The sequence below is a fragment of the Hordeum vulgare genome, chromosome 3H (genome assembly GCF_904849725.1).
Source record: "Hordeum vulgare subsp. vulgare chromosome 3H, MorexV3_pseudomolecules_assembly, whole genome shotgun sequence".
Taxonomy (NCBI): Eukaryota; Viridiplantae; Streptophyta; class Magnoliopsida; order Poales; family Poaceae; genus Hordeum; species Hordeum vulgare.
In genome coordinates, this window is record NC_058520.1 from 30599092 (window position 1) to 30621146 (window position 22055).

At 44.1% G+C, this 22055-nt stretch overlaps 3 protein-coding genes across 3 annotated transcripts; 1 reads left to right on the forward strand and 2 right to left on the reverse strand.

Annotated features, from left to right (window-relative positions):
* Positions 1-450: 450 nt before the first annotated feature.
* Positions 451-2186, reverse strand: LOC123442782 (protein DETOXIFICATION 16-like). The gene is made up of 7 exons (XM_045118916.1): positions 2100-2186; positions 1895-1981; positions 1728-1784; positions 1396-1634; positions 1176-1294; positions 1004-1090; positions 451-906 (listed from the first exon to the last, which is right to left on the reverse strand). Exons 1-7 carry the CDS (start codon positions 2120-2122, stop codon positions 850-852), a joined length of 669 nt encoding a protein of 222 aa, XP_044974851.1. The 5' UTR covers positions 2123-2186; the 3' UTR covers positions 451-849.
* A 116-nt stretch (positions 2187-2302) lies between these two features.
* On the reverse strand, positions 2303-2786 carry LOC123442783 (protein DETOXIFICATION 16-like). The gene has a single exon (XM_045118917.1). It carries the CDS (start codon positions 2552-2554, stop codon positions 2303-2305), a length of 252 nt encoding a protein of 83 aa, XP_044974852.1. The 5' UTR covers positions 2555-2786.
* An 8676-nt stretch (positions 2787-11462) lies between these two features.
* Positions 11463-21571, forward strand: LOC123442781 (transcription factor GTE8-like). The gene is made up of 11 exons (XM_045118915.1): positions 11463-11904; positions 12208-13453; positions 13546-13683; positions 14233-14300; positions 15301-15373; positions 15476-15535; positions 19995-20054; positions 20148-20260; positions 20344-20386; positions 20469-20590; positions 20675-21571. Exons 2-11 carry the CDS (start codon positions 12235-12237, stop codon positions 20924-20926), a joined length of 2148 nt encoding a protein of 715 aa, XP_044974850.1. The 5' UTR covers positions 11463-11904; positions 12208-12234; the 3' UTR covers positions 20927-21571.
* The last annotated feature ends 484 nt before the right edge of the window (positions 21572-22055 follow it).

Here is a 22055-nt window from a genome sequence, read left to right on the forward strand (position 1 = left end):
GGGCTTCTCTGTAAAAAGGCCGCGGCGGATTTTTCGACAGAAGCGATAGCCTCTTTATTATTAAATCCATGCAAAAATTTGTCACAAAATGAAAATTCTTACATTTACCGTATTCATTGAAGGGCCGTCAGTCTCAGAAAGCCTCAACTTTCGACAACACAGTAAAACAAGTATGTGAAGTACTGAATATTTTGTTCAGAAATTTAACTGTAGTTATGTTTCCCTGTAAATGTTAGTCTGTTACAGTGACGTAAGACATTATCGCTTGTTCCATAATAATTGAGTTGTACTAAAGATTGACTAAATTTATATTAAAGTTATAATTAATTTGATGACGCATCTGATGACATTGATTTTGTATTGTGGATGTTGATATTTTTTCCTATGAAGTTGGTCAAATTTATGAAGTTTGATTTCAGACAAATGCAGACTAAAAAGAAACGGAGGGAGTAGCTTGCAACTAATCAAGTGCTTCAAATTAATCACATTCAGTTTCAGTTGCTATGTGTTCCAGACGCCCCAAAGCTGCTTAGTGGATATGCATCTCAACATGCCACATAACAGATTACAATGGTTTCCCGCGCATTGCTTACCCACAAACTGTCTCCTGGACCAAGAGATCAGTTACACACCACAAGAATGAATCAGACAAAACATACAATGGCCAAAATTGATGGATCATGCCTGCCTGCTGATCTCATGTTCATGGCAGCACTGTTTTACATCCGAGGACCACATGTCCTCCATGCTGAATGCCTCATCAACGCTCAAGTGATATAGTGTACCGGACCAATCAGATACCATACCGATCAAGCCGTCTGCACCATGTGCACATGATGCTTCACATTTCTATGATACCGGGAGTAGGTGGGATGAACTCAAGACCCTGTCCTGTGCCTTTAGTGCCTGAATTGGATCAACAAAAAAATACATTACATTGTCCTGTCTTCAGAGTAAACTTCAATATAGTTGTGCAAGAGTTTGGTAGGCCTGCTATATTTACCTCCTTTTGCCAATCTATGCACCACGTGATAAACATAAGCAGCGCCAGTTTGGTGAAGCCGCCGGAAACGGTGCCAAGCCAGAGACCCTAGTTGAAGCATACAAGTTTCAGATTCCATGAAACCCGTTCAACGTGCTGGTAAAATTAATACTTGAGCAGGAGAAGTTCTTACCATTCCGTTTAGGTGGAAGACAAATGCAAGCATCACAGCCATCGGGATGCCTAACAGGTAGAACGCACCGAGATTCACGGCTGCGCCAATATTCTGCTTGCCGCTGGCGGTAAGCACACCTTCATTGAAACAAATGTGGTATAATTATCTCTTACTCTTATGTTTCTCAGGGAGGGTTTTACTCATTATATTCAGAAATGTATAGAGCAATGAAAACTACCTGATAGAGAACTGTGAAGCCCATCTATGAAGAAAGATATTCCGAGAACTGGCAGCATCCTGGACATGTATGTGACGATTTCCTGCTCGTTGCTGTATAGGTACCCCCAAACATTCCGTAGCAAGATCATGGTCAAGGCCAGCACAAATCCTACAGACAAGGCCATGTACATGACCACTCGCATCGCGAGCTTTGCTGCTTCTGGGTGGCCTGCCCCAAGTTCGTTTGAGACGCGCGTGCTACGGTCGAGAAATTATGATAGCAAGAATCAGCTGAGTAAATTAACAAGATTCAGAATTGGTCTTTCTTCTGTTGAGGAATGACAAACTGACCTGATAGAAGAAGAAAGGCCAAGTGGTACCATGTACAACAGAGCACCTGTGTTAAGGCTGCAAAAGGGGGCAACTAAGTACAGAGAACAAGCTATATAGGGGTGCTTAATTTGTGAAGCTGAAATCACACATGACACACATGACATAACGTAACACACTGCGCTTACCATATTGACAGCACTGATGTCTCAAGCTGAGGATTGGGCAGAAGCGCAGAGAGAAGCACAAGGACCTCAAATGACCACCACTCCAAGCTGCACACGAGCAGTAATTAATTACTGCAACTTGCAAGTGAAAAATAATTTGCACCAGAGAAGAAACGGAGATAAAAAAATCTCTTTTGTATTGTATATACAGTATACATATACCGACCAGATCATCATGGCGGACGGCATGGCGAGCGCGGTGAACTGGCGCAGCTCCTTGAAGGCCTCCCGGGAGAAGCCGCTCCAGGTGTTCTTGCAGGTGGCGGACAGCCTGACGTACAGAGCCAGTATGACCAGATTGATGCCGTAGGAGACGGTGTTGCTGAGCGCGGCGCCCTTGCTCCCCAGGCCGGCCTTGAACACCAGCAGTCAGCACACGAGCGGGTGGCAGAGCGCGGTGGCGCCGGAGCTGGCCGTCACGGGCAGGACGATGGTCTGCGACTGCAAGAACCGTATGTGGCACTGCAGGGGCACGTAGACGAGGAGCGACGGGATCGTCCACCGTGCGTGCTCGCCGACCACGGCCGATATGGCCGGCTCCTGGCCGAGGAAGACGAGGATCCTGGTGGTGTTGACCCAGATGAGGACGATGGTTACGCAGGCGAGCGAGAGCACCACCATGGCGCACTGAGGAATGGAGAGTGGAGGCGCCGGCAGCAGGACGATGGGCGCCTAAGGGGGTGGGCGGGTAGTTTGGAGGTGGAGGAGAGGCCGAGAGGGCCGGAGGCGGAGGGGAGAGCCATAGCCCGAGGGCTGGGGAGGGAGAGGCCGGTAGATCTGGCATCATACCTCGCCTGCTCGCGACCCAAGCACTGTAACTACGATAGAGAGGAGAACGCATCATACCTCACCTCCTCGCGACCCAAGCGCCGCCGGCCTTAGCTCCCGTCTTGGTCGATTCCCTCGTCCTCCTCCTTCCTTCATGCGCCACACCAGGACGGGAGCGCTGCGCCCCAACCATGGCGCCGCCCCGGAGAACCACGATGCCTTGCAAGGTCCCACCGCAGCTCGCCTGGATTCGGATGCGACCGCCGTTCCCCACGTCCAGTCCGTGCGCCGCCGCCGCCCTGTGCGGGTGTCGGTCGATCGGATCGAACTAAAGAAGATACTGCGGGTTGAATACGAATAACACCAGGGGCTTTTCTGTAAAAAGGCCACGGCGGGTTTTCCGACAGAACCGATAGCCTCTTTATTATTAGATAAAGATATTATTATTTTTGGCATAATTGGCTGTTTGCTTGCTTGGTTGGTCCAAAGTCACAATATTTTCGTTATAAAGTTATCTTTTATAGTTCAAAGTAATTTATTAAAAATAGTTAGAGATAAAAATTGGGGGTATGTGTAGCGATCATCATGGCTAGCAAATTATTTCCGTGTGATTTATTCCTACTCAAATTGAAGGAGCCAGTTATGGAGTTTTGCTAGAATAAGATTGTAAGATTATCTTATCTTATTCTTGGACGCTTTGCTCCCCACCAAACGGCAAAATTATTAATTTGGGAACTGATTTTATGCTTCAGTTAGAGGTCAGGTTCCTTGCCCTTTTGCTCATCTGCTCGTCTACTTTTATGCAATTGATGGAAAATAGAGTGATTTTCTTACTCGAGTATACTGGGTGCATGCCATAATTCAGTTTTGGTTAAATACAAGATCGTGGTTACGTAGTTGGTAGTTTCTGATCGTTAGAATTGAAAAATAGTATGTTTTGTACTCTGCCCGATGTCAGTAGAAAAATAACAATACATGCAGACCACTGAACCTAAATATTTTTGCTTTTGTATAAGATTTTTCGAGTGCATTACAGTCACTTCCTAAAAATTTGCACGACAACGTGCGGGATGTATTTTGGCTTATCTTAACATACAAACATGACACCTTATCATACAACCATGCATGTAAAAGGCCTCAACATGCAATCATTAATGGAGAATGGTCCGCCACAACATGCAACCATTTATTAAAAATTAATTTCTATTTTATTATACAACTTATTTTAATAAATATCACACAAGTATACAATAGACGAATGCAAAAAAGATATGTATTTTTGGTTTTGATTCTCATGGTATTAACTTAAATATTCATGTTCATACAACCAAATCTCATCAAAATATATTACATAAATTCTGCAGCAACGCACGAGGTATCATCTAGTTTATGAAGGTTACAGAGGAGTATACCAAATCTAGGCTTGGTGGCTTACATGACGAGCGCATTACTGTATGAGTACAAGGAAGTCTTCACGTGAGACACAATATAGCCTTGCTATAAGCGAGATATAGTTCTCGCGCTCTACAAATAAGCATCAATGCTTAAAGAACTGATTTAATCCTCTAAGTATCTTGCATTTTACAAGGCTCTGTGGCCTTAGTCGGTCATACTTACCTTATGTATGAGAAAATGTACTTAGGCCCAGTGCAATGAAGAGCATAATATTCTGCTTGTCTTTCAGAGGCAGACCTATATCTCGCATTGGGGAGCGAGACCTAGGGAACCATCACTCAAGAGGGGGGGGGGGGATTGGAGGGGCCCAGACGCGTGAGAGGCCGCAGCCTCACATATATATTCTACAAAAAACATTCGAAAAATGTTGACCAAACATTTACAAAATGTTAATGTCTATAGGGAGAATGTTTATCATGTATACAAAAAATGTACAAAAAACAATGTATATGAAAAAAAAGTTCTTACATTAAAACAATGTTAATCGAGTATTTGAAAAAAATGTTGGACATGTATTTAGGAAATGTTAATCAAGCATTTAAACAATGTTAAACGTGTATAGAAAAATATTGACTGTGTATTAGGAAAATCACAAAACAAAATCATGTATATAAAAGTGTTAATCAATCATCTAAAAATATGTTGAACATCTATAAATTATAATAAATCATTTCAAAAGTGTTAAACATTTATAGAATATTATTTTACCTGTATTAAAAAATGAATAAAAATGACCATTTATCAAAAAATGTTAATCAGGCATTTGAATAAATGTTTAACAAGGATGTAAAAATATTAATCAAGCATTTTAAAATGTTAAACTATTATAAGACTGTTTAGTATGTTAAAAAATGATGATTTTTTATCATGTATATAAAAATATCAATAAATCATTTAACAAAAATTGATTTTGTATTTGAAAAAATTGATTAGGAAATTTTTTTATCATGTATTATAAAAATATTAAACTTGTATTCGAGATAATTGGTTAGGAAATTTGTTAATCTTGTATTGAAATTTGTTTAATTTATTGTTTCCCATATGTAAAAATTAGGTGTAAACAAAAAATGTTGCCATGTATTAAAAATTGTTAAACTTGTGTTTGTGAAATGTTAAACGCGTATTAGCAAAATGTTCTTGATGTACACGAGAAAAACAATTAAAAATTAAAACTGAAAAAGGAAAAATAAGCTAAAGATGAAGATAAAGATAAAATGAAAAACAAAAAGGAGGAAATAATTGCAAGAGGTTTGGCAATTTGTTTTTTGAGAAATAAAAAAGTATGGCAAATAAGTGAACAAAGATGACCTAGAGAGCAAACTAGACGAAAACCATCCCATCAAACAGTGAATGACCGCGAATGAAAATAAAATAAATCTAGGCCGGCCCGATAACTTCGTTGCAGAGGAAATATCTTCAGCGAGACAGAAGGGAATCTCGCTTAAAACGAGAGATAGTCCGCAGTCTTTCAGGACCTATCCCAACGCATACGGACGACGCACGACTAGGACGGCCCCACAGCATGCAGCGGACCTGAAAAAAAAAAGGGAATCCTATACGGGACGCAGCGGACGTCCTATATGACGCATTTTGCGTCAAATGGGATCTCGACGCAGCTGCCTGTAAACATTAAGGCGGCAAACATTATAACAACACACATCAGGGCTGAGATTTTGCACAAAACCTTTTAGAAACATTTCCTGAAAATTGTGAACATTTTAGAAACATTTCTTGAAAATTTCGAACAATTCGATATTCCAAGCCTTTTTCTGAAAACATGTGAACAATTTTTTACTCCGAATTTAGAACAAACACATACATTTTTTGCAAAACCTAACAGATTTCTACAACATTAAACTATTTCCAACATAATGATTTTCTTGAAACCCAAAAACATTTTCTTAAATTCCTCAACATTTTTTGTAATGCGATTATTTTTATGAAATTGTCAACAAATTTTGGAAATGAGAAAATATTTTGAAAATTCTGTACATTTTCGCAAACATGAAAATTTTATGAATTACATTATGAACATATTTATAAATAGAACAACTTTTGAAATAGATGGATATTTTTTTGAAAACATGAACATGATAAAATTTGAAAGCAAGAACATTTTTTTTAAATTACTGGTCAATTATTGAAATTTGCACAGAATTTAAAAGAATAACATTTTTAGAGAATCCTGAAAGAATTAATGAAACACGAATATTTTTTGAAAGAGTGAACAAAATATATAAACTATAACATTTTTGAAATTCCTGAAGATTAAATTGGGAGCAAATTTTAAAACCGAGAACATACTATAAAATTCCAAATGAATCTTTGAAAATTTCAAACAAAAGAAACATGAAAAAAAGTAAAGAGCAAAGAAAATAAAAAATATAAAGATAAAAAAATAGAAAAAGAAACTAAAAGGGAAAGGGAGGAAATAGAAAAACCTGTTCAGAAACCTCCTAGAAGGTTGACAAATCCAGAAAGAAAAAAAACGTGCTCCTGGTTTGGTTTTTTCATCCGATTTTTTTGTGAAAAAAAGTCAGTTAAAATCTATCAACATGGGATCTAATTTTAAAAATCTTGACGTGAGGAATCTAAGTATGAAAACAGTGTAAGATTTAGACGCATGGTTTTAGAGATAAAACATTTTGAATAAATGAATCTACGGAAAAAAGGAGAAACTTTGAGGTTGCGATAAGTAGCGCACATGCGCAGTCGTTGCAACCTGGGAAGGTGGAAGTGTTCCTTGAAAGTACTACTTCTCAATTGGTGATTTCGGAATTTCGAACGTGCGGGTCGCCACGAGCGACCTGGTGAGTACCGCCCTCGCACACTCGGTGTTCGTATGGGCTTGCCCATTTTCCAGATTTTTCGTTCTTTTATTTTTTTCTTTTTGAATTTTTTCTTTATTAGTTTTTTCTTTTATCTTTTCTTCTTACCTTATCACTTTTTTGCGAATTTTCTTGCAAATTCATAAACATTTTTATTTGTCGAATTCAAAAAAGGTTCATCTATGCAAAAAAATGTTCATAAAATAGAAATTTTTGCTCATGGGGTTTTCAGTATGTTCATAAAAATTCCAAAAATAATCATCTAACTAAAAATATCTTCATCAAATTCATAATTTCCTCATTGGTTCTAGAAAATGTTCATCAAAGGCGAAATCAGTTCATCCTATTTTTTAAAATAATATTCTGAAACAAATTTCCTTCATCGAGTTAAAAAATGTCATAGAATTCAAAATTTGTTCATCAAATACAAAAAACAATCTTCATCGTTATTAAAAACATGCTCATAAGAAATTGTTCATCTAAATAAAGAAATTCGTAAGTCACATTTATTTATAATATTAGAACCTTTTTGTAATCCCAAATTATTTTAGCACAGAATAAAACGAAAACATAAAATAAAAAAAAGTAAAGTAAAAACGAAAAATAAAACAGGGACACCCAGCTCTGTAAATGGGCCGGCCCAAGCTGGCACTGCAGGGGAAGGGACGGTGTGCGTTTGCACGGCCCTTGGTGGGCAGCATGTCATATAGAAGGTCTCTACCTAAGGACCTTCTATTATAGCGTTTAAGGTAGAATACTTCACAATCGGTAGAAATGATCATAAATTAAAATAAGTGTTCGCTAATTTTGAAAATGTTTATGAATTAATAAAATAAACAAGAAAATTGTAAAAGCGAACTAAAAAAGAAATAAAACCATAGGAAAGAAAGGATAGTGAAACCGAGCAAAATCTTCTAGAAGGTTTCCAAAATCAATAAAAAATTGAATCACCATGGTGTGTGAAGTGGCCTCGCGATGATTGAGAAAGTTATGCAAATAATGTTTGTTTCACAGAAATATCATTGGAGGAAGGAGGACAGTAATTTATGTTCCATCTAAGCGGTACATGATTTATGAAAGTATATTTTCAATACAAAAAATGCACATGGACCAATTATATATATTGTCAACAAACAAAGGGTGTCAACTTCGTTATACATCATGGCTTACTTGTTTATTCTTTACCGTACTTTTTTACTTTCTTTGTTTGCTTCTGGTTCGCTGCCTATTTTATGGCTATTGCTTTCCTATTATGTTAGATTGCTTGACATATGGTTGTTTGCATCATAGATAGTGTATTTAAATAACTCATTTATTCGCACTTGGCCCTAAGATTAGAAGTTAATCTAAAAAATCATAGTATCCTATTCACACCATGTTGGTCAGATTTCTCGATCCTTTGATGAGAGCACTTCATATGTGAGGCAATCGGCAATGTTGATGTCCTTGTCAATCTTGCAGAAATACGAACGACATGCTTGGAGCAGTCGTTGTCGCAAGATAACCTTTCTCACCCTCCAATGCGACCAATGCTAATGATATTGTTAGATCGAGACAGAAAGATGACAATTGAGACTGGAGCAATGCGGGAAGGGAAAGGCGTGGCTTTCAACGTGTTTGCTGGCAAGGAGCGACAATGCCGCTCAAGCAGAATAAAGAGATAGGGTAGAGAAGGAGAGGGAGATGGAGGGGGAGGGAAGGGAGTGAGGGAGGGATGGAGGGAGGGATGGAGAGAGAGAGAGATGGAGAGGGGAGGGAGAGGAGGGAGGGAGGGAGGGACAGAGAGAGGGGAGAGGGAGAGATTGAGAGGGAGAGGGGAGAGAGGGAGAGAGGGAGGGAGAGGGAGAGGGAGAAAGAGGGAGGGAGGGAGGGAGGGAGGGAGAGAGAGAGGGAGGGAGGGAGAGGGAGGGAGAGAGAGAGAGGGAGGGAGGGTGAGAGAGGGAGGGAGGGAGGGGGAGAGAGAGAGAGAGAGGGAGGGAGGGTGAGAGAGGGAGGGAGGGAGAGAGAGAGAGGCCGATGACGGGCGAGACACAATGTGCGAATCAACAACTGAACCAACAATAACCAAAAAGTACATGAAAAGCAGTGAACCACATTAAAGCAGAAGAGGAAGACGATGTGGAGAAGCGTATTGGATGAAAGCGGTGCATAACAGCAGGAACCTATGAACGGAGTGAGTCCTCCAGCCAAGAAAGCACCAACACCATCGCGGCCAGCTATAGACCGTCACCTCGATCGCAAACACATCGCTACCACAACTCTAATCACCTCCCCCTCTCTCACTGCACATAGTAATATGTGAAACAAATAAGTGCCAACTCAGCCCATGCGTTACTGCAAAGTGGGCAACCCGACTAACATAAAACCTACACTACCTAACATGATGGTCCCATACCCCCACCAAGGCTCGATGCACCTAAAAAGTTAAGTAACTTAGAGCTTCTTCAACCTAACACCCTAAAACTAGCCCATATGCGTTTATGTTCGACCCTCGTCAAACCCAACTCACATGTGGTGTGGATTTAGGGCCGCCTGAACGTCGGACCGGCCCACCCGACCCTAGAAAATCTCATCCCTATCCCCATCAACCAAAACTCTACCCATTCTTATCAGCCCACTTCGCATCCAGTTCGCTCCGCTCCCCCTTCCCTCGGTGAGTCGAGGGACGACGTGCCTATCATGAAATAGAGGTGGCATGCAACGTAACAGTGACTGATGATGAGGATATGCATGTTTCTGTATCCTTGCAAAGTGACATGCCTGGCCGCATGTGCCCTCGTTAGCCTTCCCTCAAAGAGGATGATCTTAACATGTTCGGTGCCGCGTCACCAAGTAGGTCCTCCTTGACCCCGATCACGTCTTCAACCACTAGTTTCGCAACAACGAATACATAAATAAGGACAACGGGAAGGGCAATGCGTCCGTCAGAAATGGACTTTCATCTATATGGTCCTAATTTAGTTACATGGAAGATGCCATAAGTTTGGTAGTCTCATGGTATGTATGAACTCACCTATGCTATGATATGTTCCAATTATGTGCTAGAAACGAGAGATGTGTTGTTCGGAGACGTATATGGGTAGTGGTGGAGACATGGGCGGCCATCAGGGCCCCATGCCATGTTCATGAGTTCCTTTTGTATTATACACACTACAAATAAAGTTTGTTTATTTGGCCCCTTATCGGCCCCTCTCAACGTCGATATCTAGAGGATCTTGCCTCCGCCATTGTATATGGGTCAAATTAGCTATTTTGGATTGAAGATGCTATTAGAGCAACTCTAGCAGATGAGCTTTCCTGCCACCGACCGACATATTTGCGCCATATTTGCGCCCGTTTTATGGGTTTTGGGCTATTTCGGGCTCGAACAGGTGTACTAAATACCCCGGCCCATAAAAATATATTGGGTAGCACGCAAAGCGACACATTCACCGTTATATCTACTGTAGGGGCATTCTAGGGTTCTCGTCTGGTATAAGCTCCGCCACCCTCCGCTGCAATCCCACCGATTCCAGCCCTATTTTGCCCTCTCCAACGTAGATCTATGTTGGGAGGATGTCGGGGACGTGGGGGCTGCGGCGGTTCATGCGTCCAACATGATGTAGAGGCGCTGGTGCTCGGCGCAGCCGCGCTATCCCGCGACAACGACGACAACACGTGGAACCGCATTCTCGAGCTCGATGAGCAAGTCTACTCGTCCACTGAAAGGCTCCATGATGCGGAGATGGAGCACCACGTCGCGAAGGAAGCAATGGTGAGTGACGAAGAGGGCGTCATCGAACACATCAAGCCGGAGAGGCGGAGTGCTAGCTAGCCTACACCCTCTACTGTCCAGCGTGCGAGGTCTACATCCACACGAAGTCGTGAGCCGCCGCCCCGATGTCAAGTTAGTAGTTATCGAGTATTTTTTTTAAGTTAGGCCTCCTTTGGTTCATAGGGCAGGAAAATAATAGGAACAAAAAAATCATAGAAATTGAGATGCATGTATTTCAAATCCTATGAATAGGATTAGAAAAGAAAATGTCTTTTGGTTCATATCATGGATTTTTTTTCCATTGAGACAAACCTAATATTTATTTTCCTATAAAATACCAAGGACACGACGGATTTCTCTATAGGAATGTGACTCTATTCCTACAAACCGAAGGGCTCTAAATAGAATACGATTATGTTCGATCGTAAAATCATTTTAGGGCGGGACATGTTCATACATCACCTGCTAGAGTTGCTATCAGGAGATATGATTTCCCGTAGCCGTTACGTGCATCTCTTCACAACCCAAAAACAGGGGTCCGAGGACCCAGGCACGCACCGGCTTCCACGTGTCACCATCCTTCACCTCCAAGTCACCCCGCCCCCTCTATCCGCGTGCTCGGCAAAAGACGGCCGCTCCCCCCAAACAGTACCGGACCTAGAGCACCCCCACCCCGCGCCTATAAATGCCCGCCGAGACCACACACCCCAAGCCGCACCGAACCGAATGGGTTTGGCCCCACTTCGGGTTCCGACTAGACTCGTGCGCAGGTAGGACCTGACCCCACTTCCGGTTCGGGCTCGGTCGCTTCGTCGAGGAGGAAAAGGATAAGCAGCCCACCGCGCGTCGCACCTGCGCCCCCCCCTCCTCCTCCCGTCCCCCCCGAGCGGCACGGCCGGAGCCCGGAGGACCCTCGCCGCGCCACGGCCGCTCGCCGTCCCGCTCCCAGGAGGCTCCCGTGGCCCGGCCGGCGCCCCGGCGGCAGCCCTGCCCACCGCCGCGCGGCAGCCGGTACGCGGAGGCCCTCACCGTCTCACCGTCGAGCGCCACGGTGCCGGATCTGTCCTCATTCCACAGCCCCCGAGGTCGTCGGCGCCGTGCAGGGGGTCACGGCGCACGTCCCGGCCTCGTTCCCGCCCCCGACAACCTCAGTCTCCAACCCCAAGGTGAGCCCCCTTCCAGACCCCCAATCTGGAATGCAATCGTTGACCTATACATTTCTAGCCTCCGTTTGGATTCAGGGAGAGGAACATTCGTTTCACTCCCTGCGCGTGTCGCTGTCCTGCTCCGATTCGTTTCATTAGTATGCGGCTGGCCGCTCGGTACGGGTTGGCCCTAGGGCGAAATGCGATGCTAGGGTTTTGCCGCACATCATTTGAATGCCTGTAAATTTCGGTTCGTGCGCTTCCATTTCAACCCGCGGCAGGTTTCGTGTTTGGTGCCTGAAGCTGTTTGTCACCATTCAGCAGATCTTTGCCTAGCTGGCGCCTGGTAACATGACACCGACGGTCCTCATGGAGTACAGGCCGCAGATGCAGATTAAACGGGGCTACGATGAAATAGCTTACCAGGGCGCGGGGTATGCAGAGACTGTAGGCGAGTCGGGCAGCCCTGTCCGTGTTGACTCCGAAGATTCGTCTGCGCCGAAACGCAAGTGCATCAGCCTCAATAGCGATGGCTTTGATGTGAAGCGAGAGATCTTTGTCCCGTCCAAGTTGTCGTCGTCTGAGCGGCGCTACCTTCGAAAGAGATTCCGGGCAGAGCTTGACTCTGTCAGATATCTCCTCAAGAGGCCAGAGTTTTTGGCCATCATGCCTGTCAGCCGAGCACCTGGTTTCTCATCGTCGGCTGCCCCTCGAGCTAAAAAAGTGCAACGGGGGAGCCATGTTCTCCGTGGTGCCAAGGGACGCTTCTTGCCAACAAAACCCCGGCCTGAAACGTCTACAGTGTTGCCTGAAGCTACAATTCTGAAGCAGTGCGAAGCTATTCTGAAGAAGCTGATGACTCAGAAATTTAGTCATATTTTTAATGTTCCAGTAGACGTGGAAAAGCTGAATATTCCAGATTATAATGAAATTATCAAGCACCCGATGGACCTTGGGACCATCAAGAAGAAGCTAGATTCTGGTTCCTACACAAGTCCTTCTGATTTTGCAGCTGATGTCAGGCTGACCTTTAACAATGCGATAACTTATAATCCCCGAGGGCATGCAGTGCATGATATGGCCATTCAACTGAATAAAATGTTCGAGTCCAGATGGAAAACAGTTGAGAAGAAGTTAGCTTCTGCTGCCATTAAGCCACATGTTGAGGTTGATAGGGCTGACTCAAAGAGGAGAAAGACCCCTCCTGTGGACCGCAGTGACTTGTCAATAGATTGTGTCAGGCCAACTGAGATTGTGAAGCCGAAGATGACATTTGAGGAGAAAGAATCCTTTGGAAACTGCTTAGCTTCTTTGTCTGAGGATCCAGAATTACCTGGTCACATCATTGATATGTTACAGCAGTGTATTGACAACAATACAGATCAGCTTGGTGATGGAGAAATAGAGATTGATATCCATGCACTCAGTGATGACATGCTATTAGAATTGAAGAAGCATGTGGACAAGTACTTGCAAGAGAGAGATCACCAGCAGACAAAATCTGAGCCTTCTGAGAATGAGGCTGTGAATGTTTCTGGCCTCAGTCATTCGTCCACAAATCCCTGCAAAGGTATTTTGTCATGTACCCTTTGAGGTTATCAGTAGATTTAACTTTAATGCCATCAATGCAGTTGTTAGAGATTGACTTTTTTGTGCACTCAGGTGGTGAGCCTGTTGAGGAGGATGTGGACATTTGCGGCAATGCATCCCCTATATTGATAGAGAAGGATCCAGAGATCAGAACAAGCAAATGTGGGAGTCCAAGTAGTTCCAGCAGTGACTCGGGATCTTCATCCAGTGGTGTGTACATATGACTTATTTAGTTATCTACATTTGTGTTTTCCATTGGGTACATCGTTGTAAAACATGTTTCTCCGTTCTTTATATTTCTTTCCTCGCGTTCTTTTCATAGAGGTTTGTGCTTATCCCTAGTTCATATTTCGTTGGCTAATCTTTTGTGAACTTTGAGTTTATGAGTTTATGTAAGGTTGTGAAGCAAAAGTTGAGAAGCGAACATTCTTCACTATAGGTGGTAACTATTATTATCTTTCTGGGGACTTAGCGGTATCCATAGAAACTTAATTATATAAGTTAGGATTTCAAGAATGCCATCCTCCAATTACCTTGCCCTGGTTCTTATAGTGAACTAATATGTGGTGCAAGGGGTCATACATAACTGCAAGGGCACAATAGATGCTTTCTTAAAATTATTATTGGGAACTACAGATACTTTGTACCAGTTAAGTTTTTTAAACGGTCCGTCCCAGTTGTCTACAAGATCCTACTGCATTTGATATATTTATCATTTAAAGGTGTCCTCAGATCGTATTTGCTATGCTGGTAATGCAGATTCTGACTCAGGCAGTGACGCTGAAAGTGAACCAGAAAAAGCTGGTAGCCCAGCAAAGCTTGTGAAGGTACTTCGACACTTTTTTATTGGGTGATCCTTCAGTTAAGCCAGCTAATGCAAAAAGGGCTATCTTATTTAGTGAACATATGGACCAATGGAGTGTGTTAGCAGGATTAAACCCCACTAATTCTTTCTCTCCTCAGCTCTCTATATTCATCCATTATTCCCTTGTCAATTTCCTTACCGCCTCTGTAGTCACTAGCCCTTCTGTTCGCAACTTGACCCCACTTGTCCAATTATCTGATAGTACCATGCTGTATCAGTATTTGCAGTTAGTTTTGTAGCTTGTATTTCATTGGTTGACTCTCCTTGGTCAGACTGAACCAGATAACAGATGGTGATCTGGTTGCTATACCTTTACAGTAGTCTAGGTCAGTGTTCAAGAAAGCGTTTTTAAGCGATGCTTAAGCGCTGAACGATGGAAAAACACTTCGCTTCGGCCCTAAGCGGTAGGTTAAGCGTTTAAAAAAAAATTGGCCAGAATTCGGCTGTTTTGAACTACTTCTGCTTGGCTGCGTGTGCAATAATGACAATATGCCATTTATCTTATTATTAGAGTCTGTTTGGGAACTATTTCCTTCATATTCCTGTCAAATTCTGGCCACATGATCTCTATCAGGCTATGTCTATTTTAACTGAACAGCATTTTAGTTGTTATTTTGCCTGCTATGCGAATCTGATGTGTATTTGCTATGTTGGAACTGCATTTTAGTTGCTATTTCAATTGCATATGTGCTATGTTTCCTATTTTCCTGTGCATATTTTTCAATAACAGTCAAATTCTGACCAATTTTAAAAAAACGCGTAAAGCGCACACTTAGCGCCCATTGCTCTAAGCTGTGGCCTTCGCTTATGCTTTCCGCTTTTTTGAACATTGTTCTGGGTCAACTGTGATCAGTAATCACGATATTCAGTTCTGCTAATGTTGTGGCAAGAGTTTGTTGTTTCATTTCCAATGACTGGCCAACCTTGCTGCGCTGCAATAATTGGCCTCTCCTAATTTGTAGGGTATTAAAATACCAGAACAACCTGCAGAGCAAGAAAAGAGTGATGCTGGTATTAGCCCTGTTGATGCTAACCGTAAGTTTTATCCCCATGTTCTTTTAGCTGCTTGTTGTTGCAAGCTGTTCTTAATCTACTTCTATTTGTCATACTTACCATTTACCATTGGTTCAATCACAGACGCTGCTGCTGATGTGGAACTCCGTGAACAGGACAATGAGTCCAAGGCTGCAACTGGGGGTAAGCACCTCTGTGTGCCTGTGCCTTTTTTCCCCACCAGCCATCACTTGCATCATGTCTTTTACAACTTTGGCGACTACCGTGCACTCATATCATTGTGAAAACAATTTTTCACACATTTGACATGTTAATATTAACAAGAGTAGTGAACATGCGACATACAGCGACGATGGGATTTATGCTGCATATTCAACCTCACAGTGACAATTAAGCATTGTTTGTGCTCCTCTTGTCGACTTTGCCTCCACCTGGGATCAAGTCATGTTCTCACACTTCTTTTTTCTACGCCCTGCGGTAGTTGTTGATGCCTTCCTCTTGTCGGCTTTGCTCCGCCTTGGATCAAGTCACATTCTCCCACTTTTTTTCATCTCCTTATGGCAGTGGTCTCCAAGAAAGGACGATACCATATTCCATATACACATGCATTATGTGAAAGATACACTAACAGGCGAGTAGATGTATAAAATAGGAAACAACTATTTTGTTGATTCTCATCCATGAACTCACAAAATCAACTCCACCAACATAGCTAGATGGATTCCGTGTATAAATAGAGGAAAATGAGTTTACTTACTTATTTTAAAATATTGAAAAAAGATTTAGGAGATGAACGAAGGGGTTGGGGGGGGGGGGGGGACACACAAGCATTCATCCAATAAAAAACTACCTTTACAGACAAATCAGCCAACTATTGTCTCTGTCTCTAACTCAATGTGCCACAGAGCCTACACTCGCCGCTCAGCGAGAGATATTGTTGAACTGGTATGGGCTGTCTGGCCCATCTCACTTAAGCCCACAAGGCCAAGTCCTTGTGTGACCTAGAAAGGGGTTCTCCCAGTCCTTCCCAGATGTGTAGCCGCCACACACACAGACTCACGAGTGCAACCAGGTTTGGCTCTCCTCTCAAGCTCTATAGATATTGATTATTGAGTTAACTGTGATGCGCTGCTACAGCTGGATGCGTGGACCTCGTCTGTTGTCCACCCCATTCCACCACACTCTCCTCTGGTAGCTGCCCTGCTGCCTGGGGCGTGTTGCTGAGCCTCGGCCGTTTGGCCAGGGGCAGGGCGCTACACAGAGCGCGCGCTCTGCCATGCCAACCCTTGGTTACCAGGGCATCTTTGGCATGGGTGGGCACGGGCGTGTCCAGCTTTGTCAAGTAGCTAGGGGGCGATGCACTGTGTGTGTGTGTGGCTGACACCGGGGTTGGGGACGGATTAGGTTGCCAGCTGGGCCTTTTAGAAGTTTCTGGGTATAAGGTGTTTCTGCTGTGCAAAATGCAAACCACTAGGGGTCTGGTTGTGATTTTTGGTGTAGCTGGTTTAGTCACTTAGAGCATCTCTAGTAGAACCCTCAAACCCTTAAAACAAAAACCAGTTTTAAGGGTTGAGAATTGCACATTTTTGACTCTTTTAAGGGTTGAAAAACAGGGGCAAAGACTAGAACCCTCAAACCCAACCCTTATAACGGAATATTCCGTTATAAGGGTTGGGTTTGAGGGTTCTAGTCTTTGCCCCAACCCCAAACCTTAAAACTGTCATTCATATATCACACATTTCATCACATGACATATCACAAATTCAATCACATTTGACATAAAACAATAATCATTCTAGTTATTATTACAACACCGAATAAAACAATAATGACCAGGAAGTCAATTAAGGAGAGAACTTAATTGCAAAAAAAGTCCCTTGTTGCGGAACTTGTATTGTACCCCATTCATTCAAGCAGAAAGAAACACATAAGGTTTGAAAAAGAATGAATACCATATCCATTGATTTTATTCACGCATGATAATTTCAGGTCATAAAAATCCATGATGTTACATGAACAATTAGACATTTAGACATACAACACACATGCATTACTCACGGAGACAATTACACATGATTAGATAACAGGATTACTTCATGATTTTCCTTATTGATCCACGACCTGGAGATCCATTAACAACACACACCACAAACAGCAGCAGACAGGGTACAAGAATTAGACCACAAACAGGAGCTGATCAATTAAAATAAATGCTCAGTTAATTGCTCAGTCGCAATCAAAACCATTTTGTTCGGTAAACAAAGAGACTACGCACATTCAGTAAGGTCTGTAGAAGTCCAAACAGTTGTGTGTAGTCTCTGAATGTGCTAAATAGACCACACACATTTAGTGTTCCTGAAACAGACCTTGCACATTCAGACTTGGGTTCAGAGACTATGCACATTCAGTAAATTCAGTGAAATTCAGTAAACATGAAGTAGAGAAGTTTGATTCAGACCCAGGCTGTAGGCGTTGCTGACGGAGATGACCCAGGCTGTAGGCGTTGCTGACGGAGATGACCCAGGCTGCGGAGGGGCTGCGGCGGGGCGGGGCTGCGGAGGGGCTGCGGGGACGGGGCGGCGCTGCGGGGCTGCGGAGGGCCGGCGGGACGGGGCGGCGCTGCGGCGGGCGGCGGCGGGGTGGCGCTGCGGAGGGCCGGCGTGGAGGCGGAGCGGAGGGCCGGCCAAGGCGGAGGCGCTGCGAAGGGCCGGCCGGGGCGGAGGCGCTGCGAAGGGCGGGGCGGCGGCGGGACGGCCGGGGCGGGGCGTGGCGGCGGAGGGACGGCCGCGCGATGCGGACGGGGCAGGCGGCGGAGGGCGGGCCGGCGGCGGCAGAGGGCGGCCGGGGCGGGGCGCAGGCGGCGGAGGGCGGGACGGCGGTGGCGGATCGAGGGAGGGGCGGCGGAGCGGAGCGGCGGCGGCGCTGCGGAGGGAGGGAAGGAAGCTGAAACTTCCTCCCGCGCTTGCGAGGAAATGGAGTGCAGGTTGGGGGGAGAAACTCCCCCCAACCCTCACTTCTACAGGCTGCGATGGCGTTTGAGGGTCGGACCTCTAAAAATATTTACGGGTTTAAGGGTTCTAGTCTACGCCGTTTTTCGGACGAAAACTGTAAAAAAACGGTTATTTTTAAGGGTTTGAGGGTTCTACTAGAGATGCTCTTAGGCAAGTTTGTAGCTCAGTTGCACACTCCTTGCTGGTACTTGCTGTACAACTTGTCATCTAGATCCAGATAGTTTTTTTTTGCGGGTGTAGGTCCAGAAAGTTAAATGAAGAGGGGCTCAATTGCAAAAGCTTCTGGGTAAGCCAGGGACCTTTCTGAAGTATTTTTGGCCTAAAGAATTTATGAGAATTATTTGGGGATTTACAGAAAGCCAGACAAGTTAGCTGCATCATGGTTCAAGTGCTATGGAGAAGATATTTTTTTATAAAAGTAATATATTGTATTAAGTTTGATCTATGAGCAAAAGTTAAGATGGTTGGGGAGAAGAGTAACTAGGGTGGATGGATTTTAATTATTTTTTTGTTTTGACAAGTCCAGAAGATTTGGTTCTAGAAGAACCAGAACAGACAGCAGAAAAACCAACTGAAAAAGAAAAAGAAAAAGGGCAAAAAACCAGGGTGTTACACTACCCAACCAAACAACAAACAGTATGTATCAACAATAATAGTGCAGGTCATAACCAATTAATCAAGATTGAGCTCGAGCTCTATTCGGAATCAGACCAAGAAGAGAACCTTAATTTTTCTTAAAGAGGCAAGGGAAGAAGAAGAGGTGGGTAGTTGCGCCCTTGATCCAGCCGAAGAGGAAGCAGTCGGCGCTGTGGACTCACTCATGGAATGCCTCGACGGGAAGTGGGAACTTGCCGTCTTGAGGTTGGTGTTGAGCAATGCGGGGTGGAGACGTCGATGTCGACGTGCTCCATATGCGACCTTGGGACGAACTCCTCTAACACCTTTGCCACCGGTCGATGAAGGGTCAGCCGGGTCGGTGTGTGCCTAGGTAAAGGGAATAAGAGGCAGACAGGAGAGTGTACCAGTGTGGAGGTGGCCTCGCGAAGGGTGTCACAGCAGACAACCACACGGAGGATGGGCTTCATTGACGGGAAGATGGACCTCGCAACGCGCCTTTGATCCGTTATGTTCGTCGATGCTCAGCCTCAGCCGGTCGTCGATTGGGATCTTGGGTTATGGGCCAATCTCCTCCCCCACCTCCTTAGCCAAGGAGGAGCCCGTCTCCCGTTGAAGATGAAGGCACGGTGGAGCGAGGACATGTCGTATGGAGATGCAGTTGCATAGTGCTATACACCGCCTGGATCGGGGGTGGTCACGGGAGAGGGGCGCCGACGTGCGCGCCGGTTGGTTCTGATTCGTGAGCGAGAGAGGTTTGTAGACTAGTACTCCCAGGTTGGGGAGAAGGTGGAGGATGTACTAACGTGTGGCTTTTTTTGTAAGACGGCTCCTTTTTATGGCCTTTTTTTTGTGGGGAGACCTTGTGTGTGGGCACCAGATGTTTCTTTTTCTTTTTTTAATGGTAAAAGTTGGTGGAGGTGAGGCCGTGGGAGGTCGAACCATTACGAAGGCAAACCCCCCTTTATAGTAGTATAAAAGAAGGCTTGTCATACTTACCAATGGTTAAATCACAGACACTACTGCTGATGTGGAACTTCGTGAGCAGGACAATGAGTCGAAGGCTGCACCTGAGGGTAAGCATGATTTTGTAAGCAGGTTCATATGAGACCACCAAGGGGTCTTGGTGCATTAATCTGCATCTTATCCTTTCCCAATGAAAAATACAGGGGAGAATGCAAAACCTGACAGGCAAGTCTCTCCGGACAAGCTCTTGCGAGCAGCTCTTTTGAGGGGCCGTTATGCTGATGTAATTGTGAAAGCTCGTGGGATTCTTAGCCAGGTTTGGGAGCTCTTATATCTAGCTTTTTTTCCTAAATCATTGGCTGCACCTCTTTCTGACATGTAATTACCTAATGAGCTCAGGGTGGAGATAAACAGGAGGAGCTGGAGAAACTTCAGAAGGAAGGTAAAAAGCATATGCACCTGTTTATTTGCTGCCAAGTAGTAAGCTCCTGCTTTTCTGAGAATTATCTTGCCTATGAACACAGAGAAAGAACGGCTTTTAGCTGAAGGTAATGCAGCTATGGAAGCTCGCAGAGCTGAAGCTGAAGCTGAATCTAAGCGTAAGCGGGACCTTGAGAGGGAAAAGGCTCGTCAGGCCTTGCAAGAGGCAAGTGAATGAAGTACATTTGCTGGTGCTATAAAACTCTCATCTCTTGTCTTATAGCTAAGAGTTTGTTGAAACCTGATGCAGATGGAGAGAACTGTAGAAATTAATGACAGCGTCGACCCCAAGGACCTAGAAATGCTTGGTACGGTCACAACAGAACATATTGTGAGTTCTGTTGATGAAACGAGTCCAGAGCATTCCCAGGATGGCATGCCCATTTTTCTTCCTGGTTCTGGCAGCATGTTGGAAAAACTTGGACTATTTATGAAAGTAGACGAGGAAGAAGAGGAAGAAGAGCCATGCAGCAAAGATGCGGATGATGGAGAAATCAACTAATGTCTGTTGACATGTTTGAGCCTTCTGGTCAAAGACAGAACAATTGCCTGTTTCAGCCGGCCGATGCACACGGGGAAATTGCTGGGTAGCTGCGTACTGTCAGACATTTTTTCCCGAACGCTGCACAGAAGAATTCCCTTGAATTTGATGCGCTGGAGGTGTTAAATCATGTGCTCGCAGGATGCACGCCCTTGGGAAGGGAAGGGAGGACAGAGATCGAGGCCACCAAAATCCAGCTGCAAATGAAAATGGAGTTCATCTCTCAAATGAAGTATTCGTCCCAGAATCAAGACGCCGCCGCGAGCTGTTGGGTGTATTAATCTGACGGAGGCTTCTGGAAGATTCCTTCTGACTCACGCATGGCCAGATGTGGACCCAATACCACTTCTGACACTTTTGCTGTTGTAAGACGCCCAGATCCAGCGGCTTTGGGTGATATTGTCTCAGTAGACAGTTCAGTATGGGTATGAATACTAAAGTCCTGGTTTGTGGTGCTTTGCTTTCTGTGAGTGTGAAGTGCAAGGGGGACAAATGTCTAGCCAAAATCAGTATCCACGTACCTACGATTGTTCATTTGTATACATTGATAGACAGATAGTGTGCCTTGTTCACCAGTAAAGCTTATATGAGTTTTTCCAAGTACTATATACTCCGTTCGCAAATATGAGATGTTCTAACTCGTTTTAGCCTTTATGTAGTCCATATTAAATTATTCAAAACATCTTATATTAATTTAAGGTATTTTGGTAATTGTTCAGTTTGCTTAATTCAAATGTATTGCCTAGATGGGATGAACTGATCATCTCCCGTTTGTTATAGCATTTTACATTTTGGATTCCTGGTGCTATTCTAGTTTCTGATACGTCAGCTCAGATTGTTGAAAGTGCATTCTTCCTCCCAAGGCCTTGTTCGTTGCAATAGATTGAATCCTCCAGTGGATTGGGTGAGGGGGTGGCGATCACCAAACCAGCTAGTAGATGCAGAAAACCAGAATACATCAAGCCCTTGTGTTAGTTGATTCTTCAAAGCTGGGGACACCTACAGTTTAACTCAGAGCTGGTATAAACCTTTGTTGAATATAATGGTCAAGATAGAATATCGGTTTACAGCAATTACTTGGCACATTTGT